The sequence below is a fragment of the Hippopotamus amphibius genome, chromosome 2, assembly GCF_030028045.1.
Source record: "Hippopotamus amphibius kiboko isolate mHipAmp2 chromosome 2, mHipAmp2.hap2, whole genome shotgun sequence".
NCBI lineage: Eukaryota > Metazoa > Chordata > Mammalia > Artiodactyla > Hippopotamidae > Hippopotamus > Hippopotamus amphibius.
In genome coordinates this window covers 46,127,441-46,155,204 of record NC_080187.1, presented here as the reverse complement: position 1 = coordinate 46,155,204, position 27,764 = coordinate 46,127,441, and the positions used below count along the sequence as shown (strand labels likewise).

The following is a 27,764-nucleotide window of genomic DNA, read 5'->3' as shown; positions in this document are numbered from 1 at the left end:
ATCAACTACTATAATCAAGGCAACCAAATAATCATTTATGAGATTCTTTGTAATTTATAAAAGCTTTTAATACTAATTTGATAAGGTAATCAACTTGGAAATTATTTTTGATAACCTACATCACTATATCTTTACCAAATAATATTTGTAAGAATCTTGTTTATAATCTTTTCAACTTCTAGCATTCATTTAAAATCAGTTAAGATGAAATAAGAGTCATTTGAATTTTAAGTTGTGACTTAAACCAGTGTTAGCTACCAATTCTGGAAGGTTTTAAAAAGACTGCATGCATGTGCTGCCAAGTGAGAAATAAATGGCATCAACATACATAAGCATCCACCAGCACTTGGGAGAACTGCCAGTTGCAAAGGGGAATGGGGACAGTCAGCAGCAGTGGGTGGGGACCCAGCAGAGAACCCTGTTTGCTGTTTGGAGACTGTGGCCTGGCACAGAGACAGAACCGAGAACAGGCTGCATTGAAGGCGGCTGTCTGTACAAATAAGGCACTAGATCCAACCACGGATTACCTTCGCCACCTCTTTCAAACCTTGCTCCGGAAGAAAGTCACTTTTACTTGCCAAAGCAACATTTTCCATCGTTTCACTTCTATTTTGAGACCCTGCTCCTAACATTTCCCCAATATCTAACACCTTCTCTCTCCTTCTACCTTCAGAGTGCAGGTTTTCCCAATGTCAACGTTCTGGGAAAAATAAACAAAAACTTTATTACCTTGTTAGTCTCCTGCTCTCATCTCTCCAAAGCCTCCCATTGCTCTCTGAGTACAATTCCAAGTCTTTGCTGTGGCCTACAAGCCAGCCTCACCAAACCCTCTCCAACCTGCTCTCCCAGCACTTGTCCACTGCTTACTACACCCCAGCCAAACGGATCTCTTGCTCTTCATGAGCAGAACAAGCTCCCTCTCCACCCCCAATCCTCCTTCCTTTGCCATTCCCTCGGTCTGCAACACCTTCCCCCACAGATCTGAATGGCTTGCCTCTTCATTCTCTCGAGGTTCTCTGCTCAATTTCTAAGTTCCCCTTTTAGAAAGGCCTTCCCTGGGAACTCTATATAAACCAGCAGCCCCTCCCTGGTCACTCATTATCCCCTCTACCCTCCCTTATTTCCCTTCCTTGCAGCATTAATTTGTTACTGCCTCTCTCTTCTAACTGGAATACGGGTTCCCTGTGTACAGGGGCTTTGTTTTGCTCACTGCTCTCTCTGTAATGCCTGGAACATACCTGCTACTTAGCAGGTGCTCAAGAAATACCTGTTGAACGAACTTGCTGACCCCTCAGCCTTCTATTTTTCTTCTTCCTTCTATTGCCAATCCCTCTCCTCTTTCCCCATTATCATCTCCCTTTCTCTAATGCTTAAATTTCTTCCACATTTTGCCAGGCTGAGGTCCAAACGTCATAGCCTGATTATAAAGATCCTCCACAACCTGGAACCAACCTGCTTCTCTAGCTATATCTCCCATTAAATCCCCAAATGTCCTTTTTCCTTCCAGTCAGGCTGTTCTACCAGCCCCGATTCCCTCATTCATTTGTATCTTTGTACCTCCGAATGCCATGCCTCCCTATCCTTCAAGCCACAGCCTCTCCACAAAGAGTTCACTTCCCACACTGAACTACTTCCATCTTTATTATATTCATTACTCAACCCTGTTTACGTGTTGTCTTATATCAATAGATCCAACAGATTCTAAATTTCTGTGGGATCCCATATTTCTTTATATTTCCCATCATTGCCTTATACATAACTTTGAAAACATTCTAAATTGTCACTGAAGTATATCTTATATTCTACCATCAAAATTAATGACCACCCCTTTGGCTTAGTAAAAATTAGCTCATTAAATTTAGAATAAAGGATGTGATCTTTAAAATGCTTGCTTTGGACTTACTGCATTCTGAGTATATCTCCTGAAAATCTCCTGCTGTCATAGAAAAATTAGAACCGGGAGGAAGACTGTGGGGGTCAACATCAGGGAAAAAGATGGGTCGAATCTGGTCGGCTGACCTCCGGTTATTGCTAAACTGATGAATCCAGGGATAAAGCTTATATTTATTAACTTCAGAACATCTGCAAAATATGAGCATAAAATTCAGTGTTAACTAAGTATTTTACCAGGAAAGTCTACTTTAAACACTAAAATATAACCTGTTTGAAGATTTACTTATACAATTAAATACTTAAAGTGTTACCACTCCACTCCACCCAATTATATGAAACTCCACATATGCACGTAGATAAGTAACCAATCATGGATTAAAAGACAGAAACAAAATTAAATTCAGATATATAAATGTGCTATTCATTCAAATTTTTAAAAATATATTGCTGAAACTCAAGCTCAAGTAAAAAACAGTCTAAGTATTTTTTTCAAAAAATGGTATGGATTTTGTTACCTAATTATTTTAATTATTTTGTACAACACTCTCCTTTTTACCTTCTCACTATCCCCTAACTCACACTGCTACCAAGATGACATATTATCTAAACAAGGCAGCTATTTTTTTTTCTCTAACACACCTCTTCTGGCTTTAAAAACTCTTTCCCACTACTTTCTAAATGAGGCCACAGAAGTTCTGAGAGATCTTTCCAACTCAGTTATGTGAGCCATTTTATAAGAATTTGATTAAGAAAAAAATTATGATTGCTACATTAAAATCTTATTCCATTAAAGAAACAAAGGGGTGAATAAGTTTAAGGAACAATAAGAAAATACTCCTTCCAGGACAATAGCCCTAAATTCTGGAGAGAAATCATTTCAGTTTCAGGGAGTACTCAATCACTTTTTAAAACATCCCTTACCCATCCTGTTCAACATTCTATTAACTAGGCAACTAATTAAAGTAGTAATTGTATAAGCAATTCAATTTTAGTATAAGAAACATTTACGATTTATACCATAATTAAACACTATGTACTTATCTTCAAATTCAGAATTGTTCAGAAATAGGTAAGTCAATCTGATTCTGAGAAATTACTATGTCCAGCAAAAAGTAAATTAAATACCTGTTGAGTACAAAGTTGGAAGAAAATAGCATAAAAAAACTCCATTCATTTCCTTGACAAGCATAACCTAGCATAGCTATTTCCCAGGCCAGTCTTCCTAGTCCAGCACCAGGTACCAGAATATTTACTTTAGAAGGATCCCTGAAATGAAATAAGGCAATTATGTCCAACCCCTCAAAGAAAAGGGAAAAAAAAAATAAAAAAAGACAAAATCCATATTAACAACTAAAAACTTAAAATATTTAGTAAGAATAAGCTCACTCAAGATTCTGACTTCTTAAATTTGAGAAATACTTCTACAATATCAATGAGAAATAAGGATACAGGGAATTATCAAATGTTCAGTTGTTGGATTAGGGTTTTGTCCCCAAAGTATTACTTTTAAGAAGAAGGAATTGCCTTATGTTCAAGACTTATGAAGACACTCATATTCCTAGTAGTTATCACCTGTTTTGGGAAGACAAATTATTCCAAAGGGATCCCTATACATACAAAGAGATTGAACAAAATTATTTTAGCATGAGACAGTAAAACAAGACATAACTTTACTTCTGAATTCTATATATGTAACCAAATTAAGTACAAGCAGATTTTAATGTGTCAGGTCTCTTTTAAAATCTTATATATTTCAACCAGCAAAAGAATGTGGAGCTGGGATATTCTCATGGGGAAAATGGGGCACTGCTTTCTAATTAAGTGTATATGATGCAAATATATTACACCAAACCAGAGGTTCACAACCAAACTGTTCTTCACTTATTAGCATCACCCTACCATCACAAATTTCCTCTGCTGTAACATCTGCCATTCTACTTTCAAATCATTAGAAAGCCTTAGCAAAGCAAAGACTTTTCTCAGGACTTCTGGGAAGTCAACATAATCCTAAGGAAACTAAAATGGTGTTCTTGTGGAAATTCAGAGAAAAACGTGTATAATCAGTGGTCATCGTGTCAATTAAAAAGGAATTTCACTATTGTCTGCATTCCTCAAATTTAGCTCATAAATCAAACCCAATATCCAAGTCTAATCCCATGAAAAATTCTTTTTTACCTTTAAACTGTATGGCCTTCAAGTTTGACGTGCTCCAAGAGGCAACAGAACTTTTTACTAATAGCCCATTTGATAACCTTTAGCATTTCCCACTTCACAATGAAAAGAAACAAACAGAACTATGGGGCTTTTGAAAATTCAGTCTACAAATACAGTAATGAGGGAATTTGCCAGGGGTCCTTCAATCTTAAATATCTATACATGGAACAGGTTATTTGTATAAAAACCTCAATGAAGTCTACTTAGTCTGTTTTACTGCTTAATTTTATATATATGCAGTAAGGCATAAGCTGAAATTTTATGCCTTATTTATAATCATTTTATTTATAAAAATGATTCCTGGCAAATAGGCTTATTATGATTAGTAAGATATTCTCTAATACTTGACGTGGACAAACTAATGCCAAGATACCTTATAACAGTTTTCACTAAAATAAAACAGAATGTTTCCTTTTCATTCCTGATTATATGCAATATGTTTTTGTGTATGAATACTAATTTTTAATAAATGGGTACATCCTCTCATTCTGTTCAGACCTACCTATATTGGTTATCTAACATGAACATACATATTTTTAAAAGCAGGAATTGAAAAACTCCTAGCTATAGAACTCTATGCTAGCCCTTGTATAAAGGACCTACTATTATCATTTTCTACTCTCTACCAACTCCACCAAAACACTTACTCTCCAGAACTACCTCTTTTCTTTTCTCAGTTCCCACTTGCCCAATCAAAAACATGAATTTTTTACAAGTGGCTGTTTTCAGCTTAGTTTTTTTTTTTTAATCAAGGTAATGCAACAGAAAGTAAAAGGATATATGGAAGTAAATTGAGTATTTAAATCTTTATAAAATAATCACTAATAATCAATTTCTGAATGGCTGATAATCCAAGTAAAAGATTACCATGCAGAAATCATGGTAATCTTAGAAATCATGCCAAACTTAAGGGAAAGTTGTGTTAATAACAGTACTAACATTTATTTTGTTCACTTAAAGAAAGATAACTTTATGATAGCCATTACCAAATACTTCCAAACTAATCAGGCCTACTGAACTCTTTATCCCTACCTTGTGGCAGAAAGTTTCTACAGAAAACCACTATTAAAAGGCTGTCATAAAGCCATGGAATACAGAATACATCAAGCCTTATCTTAAGAGTTAGTAGAAATTACTATAGATCTATCAATTATTTGTATTACAGAAAAAGAAAAAAAGGATTTTAGTGGGGATATTAAAGGAGCCACATTAAAACAAATTCTCTAAGAACTGAAAAAATGATCAAGAATCAAGCACTGAATGGGAGAACTTTTCCCCAAATCTTTGTTCTTAGCTAGATTTTTTTTTCCCCAATTGGGTCTTCATATAAGGGATATTAACAGCATATAAGAAAGTCCCTCTAAACACAGTGTGTATGAAACTAAGACACTCTAAAAATATAAAACAAACAAAAAAGAAACTAAGACACTCTAAAAGGCACTTTCTAGTATGAGTCCTTATAAAGTCAAGGGCGTTTCTATTCTGTGGAGAATAAGAGAAATAGAAATCTAAGTTTAGACCTTTATGGTGAGCTGACTTTAAACTTAGAAAACCAGGAATTAAGCCATATAATTAATATGTGCCTCAGTAATCAAATGTTGCCTGCCTGAGATTCTCAGCAAAAAAACAGGCAAGCAAACAAGTTTATGTAGTTATTAAGGCCCAACTATGGAGAAGCAGTGTATTTACGATAAATGTAACACCCCTGATAACAGTGGGAAAAGTTTCAATGGTTTTCCAGACAAGCAAGAATGAAGACTACAGAGAGCCCCTGTGTGTCTGAAGAGGACATGGATCATGTTTCACCAACCTTTGTGCTACAACTGTTTCACCAGCAGCAAATATTGTTCTCGAAAAAGTTTTCTTTACTGTGAACAGAACGATTTTTGCATAGCAGCTGCAAATTAGCAAATTCCAACACACAAAATACTTTTTCTTGGTGTCTCAGCAGGATGACACTTAGCTGACCCCTGGTGGTAGGAGTATGCACAACTTTCAAGCATCAAAAGTTTTGGGTTCTATTTGAATAACAGCAATTCACATGGTAAAAGCCACAACTCATTTGTGGCTACTGAATACTCAAAATGTGGTTAGTTCTAATTGAGATGTGTTGCAAGTATAAACTAAATACCAGATTTCAAAGACTTAGTATAAAAAAGGAATGCAAAATATCTCACTAATAAGCTTATATACTGATTATATATTAATGTATTTCAGATATACTGGGTTATTAAAGTATACTATTTTCACCTGTTTCCATTTACACTTTTTATGTGACTACCAGAAAATTTAAAATAACATAGGTGACTTGCATTGTATGTCTACTGAATAGTGCTGGCCCATACAGAGAAATCATAAAACACAATTTTGAGCAAAAAACAATTGTGAAATGACACCATGAACCATCATATGATCTTTTAAAACGTACAGAACACAATATATTGTTTATGTACATGCATACAGACATGTAGCTAATGTAGGAAGGTAAGATTAGAGTAACAAATGTATATTAGAGAGAATGTGCTCTGTATGTTTTACAGGGCAGTTTCAACTGTATCTGTAGTGTTTCTTTAAAATAATACAGAAAAAAGAGATCTTAAATAACTACGTGAAAATGTCAAGGTTTAATAGAGTTGGATGTTGACACACTTTTTATTCAAACTAGAAAATGGGTTAGAAATCAGAATCAGCACCTAGCCCCTTCAAAAATATGGTCCCAACTTACATATCTACTTCCAACAAAGAACTCCGTATATCAGCAAGACAACTTCTCACCGATTTCAGAAAACACTCTCACCTTAATCTTTAGAGCTCCTATATACCTACAGAAACTGAGTTTAAATTATTACCTATCTATAAAATCTTTGTTTTCCCAATATCCCAGACAAAGCTTTAACTCACTTTCTGAATGCTTTCGGTACTTCATTCATACCTCTTCTGTAGTTTATATACCTAGTTCATCACTTTGCTTCTTTCATTTAAAAGGGGTCAGCAACTATGACCCACTAACCAGTAACCTGTATTTGTAAATAAGGTTTTATTGGAACAGAGCCATGTCCATTCATTTATGTACTGTCTCTGGCTGCATTTGCATGACAAGAGAGCTAAACAGCCCCCAGAGACCACACTGCCTACAAAGCCTAATAGTTTTCTAGCTGGCCTATTAAGAAAAAGTTTACCAATCCTGATCTAATGTTTCCTGAACTTCTTTCCCGATCAGTACACAGAGCTATCTTAATCTGTTTTATGAATGAATGAGTAGTCCACTGTAATATTGTATAATAATGTATCAAAATCTGCTAATTAAGGACATTTAGATTGTTTCCAATCTCTTGTTATTATAACATGAAAACTAACATCCTTGGCATAAATAATTTTCCACATGTACATCTGTAGATAGCGTTCCCAAAACTGAACTGCAAGGATCAAAAGACATGTATTTGAATTTTGTTAAATATCACCAAGCTGCCCTCCAGAAAATTTTACAAATTTATTCTTCCATCAGCAACCTGTTTTCTCACACCTTCAGTAAATTATATAACTTTTAAATCTTTGCAATATAATAGATGAAAATGGCATCTTAGTGTGGTTTTTACATTTGCATTTTCTTATGAGATTAAGCACTTTATATTTTTTTCTGTTTACTATTTACACTATTTTTCTACAGGTTATAGTCTTGAATTGTTTTTCCACTGAGTTACTACTCTAGATTTGTAAGCACTTGAAATCCTGGAATGCAGGTGCTTGAGATCTTGATCTGAAAGAAATCTGAAATATATATTCGTCTTTGGTCTTAGAGGGCTTTACGGATGGAAAAAAGAGATTATTTTCAGTCTCTAAACTACTTTTGTGTTATTTGGCAATCTCCTTTTGCTCTTTTAAAATGGTTTCTTTCAGCTAAACATAATCCTTTTATAAGTTATAACTTATATCCTTTATTTTAATCTAAATGGAATACACTTTTTTAAAGCTCAGCATATTTTTTCCTAATGCTCAACTATATAAAATTAAAAAATATATTCAGTATATTCTATAGTATATCATTGTCTTCTTGAAGTGTTAGACATATACTGAAAGGCAAAGACATAATAGATTTCCCACCCACAAACAAAATATCTCTTCAAATTCTTCTAAAATAGAATGGGTTAATGAAATTAAGATCTAAAAAATACAGTCCAGTTTCCAGGATTCATAAGAGAATATGATTCTACATGGTTGTGATTTCCCATTTCAAATAGGACTCATACCTAAGAATCTCTCTTTCCTTAGCAACTATAAACTTTATAGCACTAAATTCTTGAGCTAATAACTCCTGAAGTGTTTGGTGTTCAGCACAATTAAAACAGCATTCCCTTAATTTACAAATAGACCCCAGTATAGATATCAATCTACTGCTTCAAGGCTGCTTGTACTTGTAAACTCAGACACTTAAAAAAATTTTACACAGGAACAAACTGGACAAACATAAGACAAATATGCTTTCATAGGAAAAAGTATTTTAATGATCACAAGTATAGTTAATTTATGCATACTTAAGTATATTATCCTTTGCAGACAGCTCAGTTAGAATAGGCTTTATTGAAATTTCAAAAAGAAAAGAACACAATCAAAAGAGCTAGCTGACATAAATATGAGTCAAATTCAGCCCAAGTGTAAAAATATCAAATTCCCATGCACTTGCTGTGGCACAAACAGAATCCTAAAAATTTATCTGAGACCCAAACTTAACCAAGATTTATCTACAGTCAACCTGGATTCTGAAGGGCTATTTTTATGTTCCTTTCCCAGGACTTGGAGTTTACTTTTTGTGGCAAAGTTACAACTTGAATATGGATAACGCCTTTGCTGTGTTTTATTAGGTTTACTTTTTAAAGTTTTTTTTTTAAATCATTTTATCTACTATAAGGAAACCGATCTAAATTTAACAAGCAAAACAAATGACAGGAAGAAATATGTAAATTTCCCATTGGGTACCATAATGACAAAAAAAAGCAGTTTGATATTTTGGTGCACTTTATTTAAAGTTCATATATCTCTGTCCACTTTTATAACGTTGATTACTTTCAGGGAAGGGAAATGGGTAGCTGGGTAGGAAACTTCATATCCTTTGAAACCTTTAAAATTTTGAACCCTGTAAAATGTTTTACCTATTCAAAAATTTTTTTCAATTATTTATTTATTTTAAAATAACCTGTTAGAAACATTAAGAGTTAATTCATCCTTTTCTCACCAGTCTACATTCTACCTGTCAATAGTAACAATAATAATAATAGCAACAACAGTAACAAATAACAGTAAAATAATACTTGTGCTAGTTCACTAAGTACCTTTAACAATGACATGCCCTTTTAGCATGGCTACCATTGTTATGACTGGATACCATGGTAATATACATGGTTCAATGATCACTGAGTATGAACGAAATCATGTTTAAAGTGCTAGAAATTATGCTGACATATGCATTGGGCATTCAGCCTTTCAAAAATACACAAACTTTGGTATATTCCAATTGTAAAGAGTCTTATCTCACAGTCTGCTTATCAGAAACAAAGATATTTTGAATTCTGAGAAATATCTGGACTTTATGTTTACGAAAGCTATTAAACTATATTATCTATAATTTTATAGATAGTATATACACTGAGAGAATGCACCAACTAGAAACTTTAAGAATATATTTTTGGAAGCAGCAATATTTATAAAAGTTTCTAAAACTAAAAATAGTAATTTATAAAAAGTATGAAAAATAAGGAAATAATGAGACGATTATAATTCTAATAGTTGTAGAATATTTAATGTAAGACTATCAATAAAAGTTAACAAAAAACTTGTAGAATTTATTAAACAAAGGTAGCCTTTAAAACAGAAGAAAATTAATAGGACAAAAAAAAATATCACTTCATTTGACACAGAAAAGGCATTTGACAAAATGCAACATCCTTTTGTGACAAAAACTCTCAGGACAGCAGGAATACAGGGGAGATTCCTCAGTATCAAAAAGGATATTTATTACACAGTAACTCACATTATCACACACTCATGTATACCATCTTATAAATAAATATAGCAGGTGTAGCAAACCAACAGAAAAGGCCGAGAAGTTTTTCATTATTTTTTTTTGGTAAATGGTGCACTAATACTTGTGGTAAAATGTATATATGTGGATATAGTAAATATATATGTAGCATATATTAAGTATACAAGATACACTTATGTAATATAGTAATAGATACATACTTGCCTTTTTATCTTAGTTGTAGTTAAAAAGAATGCAACTGAATGAAATATTTTATGTGCATTTGTTGTCACAAAATCTTAGTTTAAAAGACAATCCCAACCCGGTGTACCCCCAAAAAATAAAAAATAAAAAATAAAAAAAAATAAAGACAATCCCAACTTACTTAATAATAAATTTAAATTTATTTTTTTAATAAAATAACCTAATAAAATTCCCATCTAATAGGGTACTTTTTGCATTTTTATTTCCTCTTAAAGACATGTTTCTTCTTTTAAATATAACTGTTCAAATATAAAGAATGAATTTAAAGAAGACAACTTAGTTGATGAGAGTTCTATCCTATATTTTGTAAGTTATTCTCAGATCTCCATTTATATGAAAAATAACATTAATATAAAAGTTTTCATACTGGAGGAAAAAAAAAACCTGAAGCACAAATAAGCACATAATCTTGACTAAAATATCTCATATGTAATATACAATTGTCAAACCATATACTCAGTACAAATACTTTGTCCGAATATTGCTTATGAATTGCAAATATTTTTCTCATTGTTCAGTATGATGTTTGACCCTACTTTTATAATTTTTACCTTTGGAAAGCATGGTACTGATAGAGGGGCAGACACACAGACCAATGGAATAGAATAGCGAGTCCAGAAACAAACCATCACATATGGTCAACTGATTTTCAAGGACAGTGCCAAGACAATTCAATAGGGAAAAAGACAATCTTTTTAACAGATGGTGCTGAGAAAACTGGATATTCACATGTAAAAGAATGAAGTCAGACCATTACCTTATTCCACATGCAAAAATTAACTCAAAATGGAGCAAAGAAATAAACCTAAGAACTACAACTATATATATAAAAATCTTAGAAGAAAATATTGGGGAAAATCTTCATGACACTGGATTTGGCAATGATTTAATGGATATGGCATGAAAAGCGAGGCAACAAAAGAAAAAACAGATAAACTGGACTTCAAATTATAAAATTTTTACATCAAAAGACTATCAAGAAAGTGAAAATGGGAGAAAATATTTGCAAATCATGTATCTAACAGTGGATTAACACAAGCAAAAAAAGAGTCAAAGATCACACAATCTTATCTATGACAAGTCATCTTCAATCCACACATAGTATAGTATACAAAATGCATTAACAAAGCCTATGGACACTAAAAATGGAAATTTAAAGCTTGTCAAATGAGTACTACATATGTCAAGCATTTGAAATCTGAAATCTGATGTATCTGTAGTTGAAGTATTTCAAATATGCCTAGCTTTGAAGCCCAAGAATAAACTTCTTTTTAGAAAAACATGTCACTAAAAAACTTCTTCCTAAATTATATCTGCAGAGCACATACAAAAAGGCAGTGAATTATTACCTACACTGTTGCTGAATCTTGTGCATTAGATATCTGGACATGCAGAAACAAGTAGTCGTCTTTTTTTTTTTTTCTTTTTTAAGTCTGATAACATGGCTGAAATAATGTGCGGCATCTAAAGTTACTCGCTTATTGAGCTATTTCTGGGTCTCACACCGAGGACACTATACACCCGACTGAAGAAATATTTATAGATTTGAAAATCAGTAAAGTCTCATAACTTCATCAACAATGAAATAAAACTTATGAAAGCTTAAGGTGATAAAAAAAAAAAAGAAAAGCAGGGCTTCCGAGGTGGCGCAGGGGTTAAGAATCCGCCTGCCAGCGCAGGGGACACGGGTTCGATCCCTGCTCCAGGAAGATCCCACATGCCGCGGAGCAACTAAGCCCGTGCGTCACAACTATTGAGCCTGCGCTTTAGAGCCCGTGAGCCACAACTATTGAGCCCATGTGCTGCAACTACTGAAACCCACGTGCCTAGAGCCCGTGCTCTGCAACAAGAGAAGCCATGGCGATGAGGAGCCTGCGCACCACAGCGAAGAGCAGCCCCCACTCACCGCAACTAAAAGAAAGCCCGTGCACAGCAAAAAAAGACCTAACACAGCCAATTAAATAAATACATAAATTAAAAAAAAAAAAAGCATACAATGAATCGATTATCCCGTCATCTTGTGTTCAGAACGTAATTACAGCACAGCATGCCAAAAAACTACTGGTCACAAGCAAAAATACATTCAGTGAGTTTCATGATATTTATTCAGCTAAAGACAATCTACATGGCACACAGACATATAAGTATTCAAACAAGGTGGATCAGCATGCATTAAATATTAAAGGCTCACTAAATAACAAAAGAGACTTTTAAGTCTTTCAATGGGCTTATCAACAGACTGGCATAATAAAGAATCAGTGAAGTCCAAGTAAAGTCAATAGAAATTATCCAACCAAAATATAAAAAGAGTTAAGGGGGAAGGGCAATATGGAAAAAGAGCCACCTGAAACCTGAGAGACAATAGCAAACAGTTTAATATATATGTAACTGGAGTCCCAGAAGAGAAATAAACAGAGAAAAAGGTAGGAGAAATATGTGAAGAGATAACAACAAAGAATTTCAGGGACTTCCTTGGTGGTCCAGCGGTTAAGAATCCACCTTTCAGTGCAGGGGACGCAGGTTCAACCCTTGGTCTGGGAACTAAGATCCCACATGCCATGGGGCAACTACTGAGCCCGTGCGCTCTAGAGCCCACATGCCAGAACTACTGAGCCCATGCACTTGCTCTGGAGCCCGTATGCCACAACTAGAGAGCCTGTGTGCCACAACTACTGAGCCTGTGAGTCAGAACTAGAGAGCCTGTGCGCCACAACAAAAGATTCCCCATGCTGCAACGAAGATCCCAGGTGCTGTCACTAAGACCCAATGCAGATAAATAAATTAAATAAATAAACAAACAAACAAACAAAACCTTAAAAAAAAAAGAGCAAAGAATTTTTGATTCAGTGATGTGTATCTACTCAAACCCTCAAAAGCAAAGTCAACTTCAAGCAGGATAAACACAAAGAAAAACCACATCTAGATATCTCATAGTCAAAGTGCTGGCGAAGGTAGGAACTGGGGTGAAAAGAATGGGGAGTAACTGTTTAATGGATATGGGATTTATTCTGTGTTGATGAAAATGTTTTAGAAATAGATAGAGATGATGCAGAAAATCTACCAACAGTAAATGCTGGAGAGGGTGTGGAGAAAAGGGAACACTCTTGCACTGTTGGTGGGAATGTAAGTTGGTACAACCACTATGGAGAACAGTATGTAGGTTCCTTGAAAAACTAAAAATAGAGTTACCATATGACCCAGCAATCCCACTGCTGGGCATATATCCAGAGAACACCATCATTCAAAAAGACACATGCACTCCAATGTTCACTGAAGCACTATTTACAATAGCCAGGACATGGAAGCAACCTAAATGTCCATCAACAGATGAATGGATAAAAAAGATGTGGTACATATACACAATGGAATATTACTCAGCCGTAAAAAGCAATGAAACTGGGACATTTTTAGAGACATGGATGGACCTAGAGTCTGTCATACAGAGTGAAGTGAGTCAGAAAGAGAAAAACAAATATCGTATATAAACGCATATATGTGGAATATAGAAAAATGGTACAAATCAACTGGTCTGCAAGGCAGAAATAGAGACACAGATGTAGAGAACAAACATATGGACACCAAGTGGGGAAAGCTGGGAGGGTTGGGGGGAATGAACTGGGAGATTGGGATACCAAATTGTACACTCTAAATATATGCAGTTTATTGCATGTTAACTGTATCTCAATAAAAGTTCTTAAAAAAAAAAGTATATAGAGATGATGGATGCACAATATTGTGAATGTACTTAATGCCATTGAATTGCTTCCTTTAAAATGGTTATTTTTTTGTCTGCTAGTTTAATTTTTTTTTATATTGGAGTATAATTCATTTACAATATTGTGTTACAATGGTTACTTTTGTTATGTGCATTTGACTGCAATTTTTTTAAATGAGGGGAGAGAAAAAGACATATATAATATACAAATGAAAGTATATAATTCTCAAAACCAAAAAGGATGTAAAGTGGCTCTTAAACACATGAAGACGTCCAACCTCACTCACAAAAAGAGAAATGCAAATTAAAGCTAAGCCAAGATACAATTTGCCATCTATTAGATTGGCAAAAGTTCAAAAGCTTACTGACATAGTATGTTTGGCAAGGCTGCGAGTAAACAGGCACTTTCATATATTGCTGGTAAGAAGGCAAAACAATACAACCCTTATAGTGATACGTGGCAATAAAAGTGGCAGACAGACTCTAAAGTGGTCCCCACCTCCTGGTGTTCACACCTTTTCATAATTCCTTCCTTTGAGTGTGCAGGAGACCTATGACTTGCTTCTAACAAACAGATATCACTCCTGTGAAAGACTCAAGGGAGTCTTTTACAATGTAACAGCCTGTTTGCTCTAGAGACTTTCCTTGCTGGCTCGAAGAAGTAAGTAGCCATTTGTGAAAGCCCACAAGACAAGCAACTGCTAGAGGCCCCCAAGAACTGAGGCAGGCTTCTAGCCTTCAATCAACTAGAAGCTAGGACCTACAGCCACAATGACATTCTGCCAACAACTTGAGTGAGCTTGGAAGTTGATGCTTCTACAGTCAAGCCTCTATATGAGAACACAGCCCAGCAGACATCTTGATTACAGCCTTGTAAGATCCTACACAGAGAACTCAGCGAAGCTATGCTCAGGCTTCTGACCCACAGAAATTATGAAATAAATAAGTATGTGTTGTTTTAAAATTAAATTTATGGTATTTTGTTGCATAGCAACCAATATGCATTTACCTTTCAGGTGCAGCAATCCCACATCTAAGAATTTACACTAATAAATACAGCTGATTCTCTCTGGTGTACCTCAAAAACTGGCACAACAGGGTAAAGCAATTATATTCCAATAAAGAGAATTAAAAAAAAAAAAGGAAGATTAGGGAAAAAAAAGAATTTATACTAAAGATATTTTTGTATCTCCAACAATACAAAAATATACATGCACAAGGTTATTAATTGTAGCATAACTGCAAGATACTGCCAACTACTTTACTTAAATAACCAAATATAAGATATTGGTTGAAGTACTCTGAAACTGTTAAAAAAAAAGATTAAGACCTCCATGAACTGATACAGAACTAATCTAGGACGTATCAATAAGTGAAAAAAGCAAAGTGCAAAATAAAATATAGTATGCTCCATTTTGTGTATGGAAAAAGGGAGTACTTAAAAAGAAAAAAAAATACGTATCTGCTTCTTTCCATTAAAAAAAAACAGAAAAACACAAGAAGGAGAGATGCGAAATCGATAATATTGATTACCTACATGGTTGAGTGGCAGTGAGATGCAGTATAAAAAAACAAGGGAAGGAATGACTTTTCTGAATATCACTTTTTTGTATAGTTTTGTGGAGATGATTAGTCCACAAATGGAAAGAAAAAAAAATCAACAAGAATAGGGTAGGGGGCAGGAACACACAACCCTAAAATGAAAGCAAACAGAAACAAATAAACCAAATATACTGAATTTCACAAAAAATATAACCACATCGAGGTTGAGAAGACTGAAGCGGAGCTAATTTGAGTAAACTATGAAGAATATTTTTATTAAAAGCCCTCAGTTTGGGGGCAAAATAACTGCCAGCAAATCCTAAACTTTTTGGGTAGTTTTGTTTTTCCTACAGTATGGAGGTAGCAATTCTGTAACAATTTTGTGTGTATTGTAGGACTGAGTGAATGAGCAAGTATACTGATGTTGTCAGAAGCCAGGGTTTTCACTGTGGAAACAGACAGACAGATATAGAGAATGCAGTAAGCAAAGGGAGGAACCCAATGGGGTTGGAATAGAATTGAAGATATCAGTACAAACTCATGACTTCTTGTGTTTGGGGGGGGGGGGGGGTGTATGTGTGTGTGTGTGTTTGTGTGTGTTCTGTCCACTGAAAGGCCCATAAGCAATGACATCGTGGAACAATGAACATGTCTAGTGCCAGATCTTGATTTCTAGACAGCATTCCACATTAAAAGGAACCAGGTCCTTGAAAAAATACCCAATTTTAGGACTGAGTAGGGAAGATACAAGATGGGACTGAAATATCTTATTATGCCAGAAAGGAAGTGCTCAAAAAAATGACTGAGGCATGTCATGCCAAAAGGGCATAGGCACCAACTGACTGCACTCCTGCTGGCCAAATCTGAGGAAATTTGAAAACGAAAATTTTTGTAAATGGTAATGGATTATAACCTATTGAATAAAATAGAAACCATGAGTCTTTCCTGTAAGCAGAATGCTGACTGATAATTGTAGAGTCAGAAAATCACCATTCCACAACCATCATAGCACAGGTTAGTTCATGCAAGATTCAATGGATGACAATTCTAGGAGGAAGAAGGTTTGAGAAGGAGCAGGATATTAATTGCATGGTCTCAAAATGTCCCCTCAGAAATTGCTTATTAGTTACAAGAGAAACAGGAACTAAACAGTGGGAAAACCAAATAACATCTTGATTAAAATCATCAATGATGGGCTAACAGACACTGCATGTCTCTGAATGTGATATCCTGAAAAGGATACAACATCCATTATGAACTATTTTGAGAGAGGACATATAATCTAGATCTAATCATGAAGAAACATCAGACAATGTCAAACTGAGGAATATTCTATAAGTTCCTTGTATTCTTCAAAAATGTTAATGTCATAAAAGTCAAAAAAAGGCCTAGGAATTGTTCCAGATTAAAGACATCAGAATTAAACATAACACAATATCCTGGATTGGATCCTAGACTGTACAGAAAAATAAGTGTTATAAAGGCCATTATCAGGATAATTTATGAAACCTAAATACTGACCACAGATTAGAAAACAGCTTCAAGTTTAAATTTCCTCAATCTGGTAACTGCACTGTGATTATGTAAGAGAATATCATTGTTCTTAAGGAAAAATCTCAAGTGTTAAGCAGTAAAAAGCATGATGTATACAAACTGATCTCTCAAATAGTTTAAATAATAATTGTGTATATGCATGGCTGTAGACAAACACATAATGGGAGGAAGGAGGAAGGAAGGGAAGTAGGAAAAGGAAATTAAAAAGCAAATGTAAAATGCGAAGAATTGGTGAATTTACTTAAAAAAATATATATGGGAGCTCTCTGTACAATTCATACAATTTATCTGTAATTTTGAAGTTATTTCAAAAAAGAGAGGGAGAGAAGGGACACACACACATATGTACTGAAATTTCTGGATGGATACATCCAAACTTAAAGATTTCCATCAATGAGGAGGGGAAGAAGATGAGGAAAAGGAGCCTCTCTCTCTACAAAGATCCTTTTAAACGAGTCTGAATTCCACCCAGTGGTTCTCTTTAAATATGTAACCTCTAAGTCAGGTTCCTAACCTGGGATCCACAGACCAAAGAGGTCTATGGACAGAATTCACTGTACCTATAAGGGGGTGGAAAAAAATTACATTTTAATTTTATTAACCTTTAACTGATTTTTTTTTTGTCAATTACGAATGCAGACAACAAACAGTAGTTTTAGGAGTACCTGTGACTTTATCACCAATAGAAATGATACATATTTTCACTTCACATTAGCTGTTGAGATTCTCAAGATAACATATACTGTTCAGTTATTTTCAAAATACATTAATACTTCCTGCTAGACTTTTATTTACTGTCATATGTGATAAAAAGCAGGTTATATCACATTTGCTTTTTAAGTATTTTGATAACTATATTTCAAAATAACTGGTTTCTTTGTAATCCTGTATGTTATTCTACTCACTTATAAATGTTATCCTGGAAAAGAAACTATGAGCTTCAGAATGCTCAAGATTTTCATGGCATAAAAAAGTTAAGATCTCTTCTCTGAGCTAAAGATCCCTCATTTGCTTACAAATATGCCATAGTGAGGAAAATTAAAATAGTTTGCAGCTTTTTGTTCTGCTATAAAGCAAATTATGAAAAAAATTGACATCGCTGATAATGAACATTCAATCTAGTCTTCTCATTGTTTAATTTCTAATTTCCCATAGTGCTAGAGCAATAATTATTCAATACGTTAACTGCTATCTCACACAAAGCACCCAAAAACAAATATAACAGCGCACACTCACACATGAAAAAATACAGGCACACAGGAACTGTAAAAATGAATCAAGACTGTGAAATGCCTCTTAGAGAAACTCAGTGCTTACATATCTTAAAGAAATTGGTTAAAATCAAGATACTATTTACCATCTCTCTTTTGGAAAATTCTTTAAAATTTCTTTAATGATTGGCTGGTAGCAGGCATCCCTTTCTGCTTTCCCAGTTTCACTCCAGTCTCGCACAAACTGTTTCAATGTGGATTTTAACTTATCCATGTCAAATGTAGATGCTGGCATAATTTTTCCATTCCCCTGTTTAAAAAAAGAGAAATCAATTAGTTTCTCAGAAAGTACTCAACCTTGAATATGGTTAAATAAACATGCTATTAAGGGGCTTTATAGATGGTTCAGAGGGTAAATCACTTGTCTCTCACCTCAACAGGGGTTGAAGTGCACCTTAAGATTCTAAATGAAAACAGTTTGGTGGTCTCACTTCTACCCTCAATAAACTATGGTCCATTAATCATGAAACCAACATATAATTAAGCAGTCTTTACTCAGGAGAGGACCAAAACTGAGCTGCTATGGAGTCCGAAAATTCTGTCTAAGAGGGAAGAAACTCCCTCCAGGTCATTGATGGGGCAGCATGGAGAGGCTCACACTGGAGTGGCCCAACTCTATCTATCTTGTGGATACAAAAACAGGACTTCAGTTTCTATTACTGAAAGTCCCTTGATATTTGTAAGTGAAAATAATTTTTAAAGTAAAAGATGAATATCAATAGATACAATATTCTGAAAATAATGTTTAGCAAGGGAAATGAATTTTACATAGCTAGTAAAGTTGTTTATAAAAATGTAAGTCACTAACTCCATATACCATGAAAGTCAGAACACTATGTGAAAAGTGTATGAAAATGCCCACTATTATCGTAGTATTTTTAGGGGAAGAAAATCAGTGAACAAATCCAGTTTCGGGCATACTGTTCTATTAAGCCTAATAAGATGCCTGAACATATAAGTGAAAACATTTTCTAAGTAGAGCCAATGACTCATGCAAAATTATAAAAATGAAATCCAGAAAGAAAGATCTCAAAAGGTAGAGGTTAAACGCTAAAATAAAAACAAATAGAACAAACTTTCACATACATCTTCTCCATATTCTTTATTTTCAAACATATGTATGCAATCATTCACAATGGTCAGTAGTATCTCTTGATTATGATCAACGCATTTCCGGATCTTGTCCAAGTGAAGAAGAAACTGAGGAAGTAGTTTCTGTTGATTAGCTGGGAGTGATCGAAACTGTCTTTCTGTTCGGTGCACTCGCTCATGCATACTGGTGCTAAAACATAAAAGGTGTTTTTAAATTGGCAAAAGAATTCTCACCAGAGGCCAATCTTATTTTAAGGTTGTCTTCCTGTACAATTATCTCCTTATACTGTTGGATACTGCCCAGCCACTTCCGATCTTTTCGTTTCTTAAAGGATATTGACTTACGAAGTTTTGTATGTTTTCATCTTATACAAACTCTCTAAGCAGCCAAACAAAAGACAAATAGTTAAAATACCTGTACCAAGTAGAAGGGAGGAAAAAAGGAAACATAAAGAGGATTAATGTCCAATAAGTTTATTTTTATGATTTTACTTTCCAAAACTAAACTTTTCAGCAAAACAGCTGAATGCTTTACATTTCTCCACCAAATAGCAGAATGCTGCTCTGAAATTACTTTAGAATATGTACAAAATGTGTTTTGAAATTAAGAGCCAACCAAGTTGAATTTTTTTAAAATATTGTAAAAGATCTTATATACTACAAAAGTAGTAAACAAATGAAAAACTGAAATTCTACAGCTTTTTACACAACAATATTCACACTTTGTATTCCAAAAGTTTCCAGGTAACTCTAAAGGTCACTCTGAGGACTACCTATTTATAAAACCTAAAAAGAACATCATTTTTGAAAGTTAAATATTACACTCACAATGAAATGTTATTTTACATCAATCAAATGGGCAAAGTTGAAAAGCCTGACTATATCAAATATTGGTAAAAATGTGGAAGATTTAGAATATTTATATACTGACTGATGGTGGGTGCATAAGTTAGTACAACCACTTCAGAAAATTTAGTATTACCTAGTAAAGCTTAATATGCACACTCTCCATGACCAAGCAATCATACACCTAGACACATACTCAAGAAACTCTAGCAAATGGGCACATGACACGTAAGTCTCATCACAGCACTGTAAGAAATAACAAGCAAAAAATCTAGAAACAATGCAAAAAGTCCATCACCAGTAGACTGAACAAAGAAAATACAATATAGTTATACAATGGAATACAGTTAATACATACAGGTACACACAATATGGATAAAACTCAGAAACAAAATACTTGTTGAAAAAAGCAAGTTGCAGAAAAATACATAATGTACAATTCCATCTTGTACAAAAATAAGCAATATATTGTAGGGACTGAACATATGTAGAGAAACTACAAGGAAAGCAAGGAAACGAAAATTCAGGAAAATGATGTCCTTTGAGGGGAAAAGGATAAGATAATGTCCTTTTTGTAAACTGGGTGGTAGGTGTTCACTACATCACTCTTTACATTTTACATGTACAAATAAATAAATACATAAATGCATATGTTTCTTTTAAATGTTCTTCAGCATTTACTCAATATTAAATGGAAATGAAAAATATTCTTTTTCACTTGGTTGCCTGAGTGTCTCTATTCATTGAAATAATTCTCTCATTTTTATCTTTTTATGTCAAATTACTGTCTAATTTCTGAAAAGTCATGTTTAGAGATGTTCTAAAGAAACTTGACAAAACTTAAGTAAAAACCTGGTCACATTTTTAGAAGATTGTGTGTGGTGGTATTCTGGGGGTGGTTAGGGATAATGTGAAATCAAGTTGGCAGTGGCTGCACAAATGTTTTCTCTCCCCCCTTCCCGCCCCGAGACAATATAATAGTGAGCTCTGGAGTCTCACAGATCCAGATCGAAATCCAGGTTATGCTACCTACTTGCTACATGACTCTTGGCAAGTTACTTCCTTTCTCTATGCCTCAACTGTCTCATATACCAAAACAAGGAGATACATAACCATGATGATGCTGACAGGAGCTATGATTTATTGAGATTTAATAAATGCCAGGCACTAAACCAAATCTCTTAAAATGAATTATTCTGAAAAACATCCATAAAACCCCATGAGGTAGATACCATTATACTCCTTTGCCTACCTAATGGATTTCACTGAAAGTGTAATAAAATAATGCACACAACACACTTAGCCCAGTGCCTAAAACATAGTCAGCACTCAAATATCGGAAGTATATCTAATTTATATAACGAACGTGTATACAGTGAAAATATGAAAAATGCAGAAAAATAAAGTACTTGGGGAAAAAATTTCGTAATGACGCCTCTTCTAGAGGCAACCACTTCTAACTTTTTGGCATATTTCTCTCTGTTTTACTGTTGTGGTTTAAGACAAAGTCATCTGACACCTTTCTAGTCAAAATGCGGTACAGACCACAGCATATCACTTGGGAACGGGGAATCTCAGGTCCCATGCAAGACCTACTGAAATGTAATCTGCCTTTTTACAAGATCACCAAATGATTCACATGCACATTAAAGTTTTAAAAGCACTTGTAATTCTTCATCCTTATCAAAAGAACTTTTCCAGGTCAAAAAAAAGTTCTCAAATGGCTATATGACAAATGACTACAAGGACTTCATCATTATCCCATCTTATCAACCAAAATTTACTTAGCTATTTCCCAAACACTGGGCATCTAGATACTTTCACTTGTCTATACAATGAAATTTTTGTGTTAAAAAAAAGTCTGTATTTCAGGGGAAACAAAATTACCACAAATTCCCCAAAGAATTACCAGGTCAGAAAAGATAAGTATTTTTAAAGCTCTTGATACAAACTGATTTTCAGAATGGCTGTACCAATTTACATTGCGATCAGAGTATCACACTAAGGAACTAAAGTTGGCAAACAGCAGAGTTGCAACAGTTTACAATTTACTGTCAACAAGTTAAATAGTCTCACAGTAATTACTTCCTAGAATTCCTAGTCACTGGATACCTCACAACCTCCCTTTCACAACACCTCAAAACTCAGCATTTCCAAACTGAACTTAGCACATGTCCCATCAAAAAAACTTGTACTTCTTCCTATATGGCTGATGTTGATGAATGGTACACCATACATCCACTCAAGTCAGAAATTAATGAGTCATCCTAAAATGCCTCTTCTCATAGTTCACACAGTCAAGAAGCCTGAAATCGTTTTGATTCTACTTCATAAAACTATGTGCATATTCCCCCTCCTCCAAAGCTTTACCTCAGGCCTTCACTGTGTCTCCCAAAGATAAACTGAGAGGCCTGCTACCTAAATATGTTTTCCCCAACCTAACTCCCTCTCACCTCCAATCAGAAAGTCTTCTAAAATACAAACCTCATCTTTGTCACTATTTAAACTCTATATTTCAGCATATGTAAAAAGCAATCAATAAATGCTCAGTTATGCTCCCTAGGCACCACTTCTGGTTCTCCCTGGAGACCAGAATTCAGGGGAGTTGAATACGTTATGGATTGGTCAGAAAAGCCCGCACATACTTCCTGTTAATTCCATATAAAAGCGATATAACTATACACAGCAGGATAAGATGCAGCATATCCCTTAACCCTTGATTACTTAACGGTATGCAAAGCTGTCCATAACATCTACATACTCTCTTAAAATAAATGAGGTCTTAGCAAAGTTGAGAAGAGTCCAATCCTTACTATACTATTATAACGGGGGCTAACTGCTCTATTCTGTAAATGCTTACATTATCAATGTGTTTTAAGACAGCAGTGGGCAAGTTATGTCCTGGCTACTTGCCTGTTTTTGTAGAGTTCTACTGGAACACAGCTATGCTCCTTCCTTCACATGCTGCCTGTGGCTGCTTTCACACAAGCACACAGTTGAACAGTTTTAGCAGAGACCACCCAGCTCTCAGAGCTTAAAATATTGACTGCCTGGCTCTTTAAAGAAAGTTTGCCAACCCTGCTTCAAAGGAAAGTTTTACAACCTTCAGACTCTCCTTGGTTCTGAACTCAGTAAGCACTAAGAGGCCACATCCTGGGGCACCTAAGAGGAGAAAATAGAGTCAGCAGCTGTATTTCCTCAAGGGTATTCCTACCTCCAGCTCTCCCTAGAAGGCTGGCCTTAGCAGTGACCCAAACTCTGACTGTCACCTTTCATAAGAGTGGGTCCAATGCTGGATTGAGCTAAGGGCTAAAGACTCATTCCTCTGCATCTGTTGAACTATTCTAGAATTTCAAACAGGAAAGCATACATTTTCAGAAGGAGAGTCTGTCTCAATCCATTTTAAATATGTATTAAATACCCAAGGTTAAAACTGTCTTACTAGTACCACTGCTTACTAACGCAGTGCAGATTTTTGGTTAATGATTTCGGATTTCAGGCCAGATTCAGGCCAAATTCCACAATTTGGTTGTATGACCCTAGGCAAGCTGCTCATCTCTTTATATCCCCTCACCTGTAAAGATGAGCTCCACATGTCAGTTTTTAGATTTCACCTAACTGCTATTTCTAAAAGTAGGACATTTCTGACAAGATGTTTGATATTTCAAATGTAGTATTTCCTATGTGAGTAGGTATCTCCATTCATAACAAGAGTGTTATCTTAGGGCTAACGTTTTTTGCTATTCAGTACAATGCTATAATCATTTTTACCTTAGTCAGAATATGTTATCTAAGCAAAATCTGTAGGAAGTACAAATCTGGAAGCCACTGGAAAGAGACAATATTAATCAAAAGACATTTATTGCCTTATAACCTTTATCTAAATCTCCTATATACTGACAAAAAGACAGTGAGCGATAAAACCAAACTCTCCGAAATTTGGAAGTACCTGCTAAAGGTCTAGAATAGGATCGTCCGTAAGAACTTACAATGATGGAAAGGCTTACATCTGCACTGTCCAATACAGCAGACAATAACCACATGTGGCTACTGAGAAAAGGAATTTTTAATTTTATTAAATTTTAATTAATTTAAGCTTAAATTGAGCCAGATGTGATTAGTGGCTATGGTATTGGAAAGAACAGGTCTAGAAGATTATAAAATGTTGGAATGTAATAATCCAGTGTTTTCTGTTACACAATCCTTTCCATACCCCTACACATATTTTTAATTGTCTACTATTTTCAGTACAGGGATTTCAATTTTTTTAAGGGAGTACTTACAAACAAGAAGGACTGTTATAAAAAATGAAATTTTCCCCAATCCCACAGAGAACTGGTAAAGAAGGAGGGAGGGAGGAGAGTATAGAAAATTGTATCACAATCACCAGAACATACACAGAGTGCCCTTTTCTGTATTGCCATCCTTGGGTCCTAGTTTCAGGTCAAAACACCCTGTCCTCCCCACAAAAAAGGCCCAGCTGATACCCCATCATAAATATCAATTCTAAACTAGTCCTAATACATTAGAACTGTGTATAAACACATATTTTAACTGAGTCCACTCTAGTCCCAAGACATTTCCTAACATTCTTTCTACATTTTTCAACAGTAAGATACACCAGATTTTTCTGCACCTAACACTTTTAGCTATTTAATGTCAACTTATTCCCCTCCCTGTATGGTTCTTCCAGACACAATACTTGCAACAAATTCAATTCTCTGGTTGTCTGCCTTCCTCGCTATGTTGATACTAAATCAGATCCCCATACTACTAATTCCCTTTTGAGTTCCATAAATAATGCAATCCATGGTTCCTATGCCTGGGTTTAATTAGTAAATTATTTCATCAAGATCTTTCCACTTCAAAAATTCATGTCACAAATGTAATCAGAGTCTGAATAACTTTAAGCTTTTATTAAGCAAGTTTTTAAATTCAGAATAGTAACAAACTAGTTTAACCATCAGTCACAAATTGACAAACTATGTGGGAATGACAAATGTACTTCTTTGCTACTACTTGTGTTATTTGTTGAAAACAGACTACAACAAAATGCCAAGCACTGGTGACACAAAAATAAATAAGGTTCAGTCCCTGCCCTTGAGGAGGTCAGTCAAGCAATATTAAAAAATTTGCATAAAGCACAGCAGGAGCCCACCTAAGGGAACAGTTTTACATGAGTAGGAGGTCACATCTATCTGATTCCAACTGCAGACTCAGAACATAGTCGTCGGTGGACTCATCTCTCACACGAATAAATGTGCTTTCTTTACCTGAAACTCCAGTTGCTTTAAGTCCCTTTCAGACCTTGGAGTTATAATTTTGTGACTAAGCTACTTTAAGATTTATCTACAAGAAAAGTAAAAGTTAGGAATTTCAGAAGTCCTACCCCTGTGCCCAACCCACAATGAGAATTCGATAAATATTTGCAGAAAAAAGATCATAAAGGCAGCTCCTACAGTGCTCTCTCATTTCCCTCCTTAAAAATCTGAAAATTTTAGAACATCCGGACCATCTCCGACCTTAACTTCACCCACCAGTTAAAGACACTGAGCGGCATCATTCACTCGGTCACCACAGACGTGCCCGTGCGTTCCCAGCGCCAAGGGGTGGGGGGGGATCTTAACGCTGCTCTCACAAGAACTGGCAACAGTTTGGTAAAAAACGTCCTACGGCATCCCACGTGTAGGTGAACTTGGGCTCTCCGTCTCTTCACTTTGGAGGACATCGACAATACATACAAATCATGCCCAGCACTGGCGATTCTACCAACATCTTCTATCTGACACTCTTACAGCACTTTTCCGGTCACCCCCACCGGCCTCAAAGCCAAACCTTTAACGAGGGATGGAAGGCAAGAGGGCTGATCTGATCCTGAGGTCAGAAGACAAGAGGCTGAGCAACAGACAGCGCGGCAGACACGCGGGCGTGCAGGGCCGGGAGAGGCTAAGGTGGTGCGAGATGACTCCAGGCCGCGAGGTCAGCTCAGGCTGCCCGGTTCAGATGCCCCGGAGGCGTGGCTGCCGGGAGGCTAGCGCGGCGGGCGCCACGGTGCCGGCGGGTACGCCGCATGCAGCGGGCGCCCCGACGGACTGGGCCAGGGTCCGCCACGGGCTCCTTACCCGTAGTAGCGGAAGGCATTGATGATCTTCCAGAAGTGCTCGCGCTCGAGCCTCTCCTCCTCTTCCTCTGTGCTGCGCGTGGCCGCCGCCGCCGCCGCCGCCGAAACCGCCGCGGCGGAGCCCAAACGCCCGGCGGAGAACTGCACTTCTACCTCCTCGCTCCCGCCGCCTCCCCCGCAGCCGCCGCCGCCTCCCCCGCAGCCCTCGGGCAGCTGAGAGGCGGGCGGCGGAGGGCGCCGCCGTCGCTGCATCGCCGCCGTGGCCCTCGGCCTGGCTCGCTTGCGTCTCGCCGCGGCCGAAAGCGTGGTGGCGGCTGCTCGGCCTTCCTCTAGACGGCGCCCGCCGCGGACATGCCCCCGGCTCGCGGGGCGCTCCGCCCCCGCCGCCCTCAGGCCTCCATCCGCGCCCGGCTCCGCCAGGTCTTCCGAGCGCCGGGAACGACCGCGCTTGCGCATTCGAGAGCACGACGGAGGGCCGCAGCCACCTGCGCTCATTTGCTGCCGGCCTCCGGCGACGGCGCGCTGACGTCACGACAACGCGTGAGGCGGGCGGGGCTAAGGGCCAGATGGGCGGGGCGAAGGAGGAGATTCCTGGTGGGTTGGGGCTGGCGCCTGCGAGCAGCCGCGTGGTTCGGCCTTGAGAGCCTGCGGATGCTGGATGGCCGCTGAACTGTGGCTAAGGAGAAAAATGCAGGAAAAAAGTTCAGCTTTGATGAATTTATTCGGAACTTTTATTTCAAAAAGTCTAGAAGGAAGGTAGTGCATTCGCCCTATAAGTTTTAATTAATTTCTTAAGTGAATTTCTATTTTTAATTGCATAAAGGTAGAGGAACACTGTCATCTTTTCAGTGTTTCGGGGACAGCGAAAGTCCTAATCCCGCCCTGGACTGGTCGTGGCAGCAGATCAGGAAAAATTCAGAACCCAACTCTGGCTAGTAACTCGCACTTTGGAAGAACACCAAAACGCTAAGGAGCTGTGACGCGGCGGTGCAGCGCTAGCATCTAATGGTGGCCATAGCAATGGCAGACTTAACCACTGGCTCTTGTTTACCTGCGTTAACTTTCCGCCCCATGTCTCTCTGGGCTCATGGATAAAACGGCTGCCCTACCTGCATTTAAAGTTATTCTTAGAAAATATCTCGTTCCACTCAATTTAATCTACCATCCAGCAAATTAGCCTTTTAAAATAATGGTGAAAGAAGATTGTTTTATTCAGAAGAGTTAAACTTGCCCGGG

At 36.5% G+C, this 27,764-nt stretch overlaps 1 protein-coding gene across 2 annotated transcripts in view; it reads right to left on the bottom strand.

The window, feature by feature from the left end:
- Positions 1-27,166, bottom strand: part of CARNMT1 (carnosine N-methyltransferase 1) — a 39,224-nt gene extending 12,058 nt beyond the window's left edge. Inside the window, exons 1-5 of one of the 2 annotated variants that reach the window (XM_057721747.1) lie at positions 26,530-27,166; positions 19,556-19,751; positions 18,556-18,719; positions 3,019-3,159; positions 1,904-2,082 (exon numbers count right to left, since the gene is read on the bottom strand). In XM_057721747.1, the coding sequence (XP_057577730.1) occupies positions 1,904-2,082; positions 3,019-3,159; positions 18,556-18,719; positions 19,556-19,751; positions 26,530-27,023 (1,174 nt within the window). In that variant the 5' untranslated portion in view covers positions 27,024-27,166. The remainder of the gene's footprint in view (positions 1-1,903; positions 2,083-3,018; positions 3,160-18,555; positions 18,720-19,555; positions 19,752-26,529) is intronic. The other variant, XM_057721748.1, reaches the window with a different exon arrangement.
- Between the last annotated feature and the right edge of the window lie 598 nt (positions 27,167-27,764).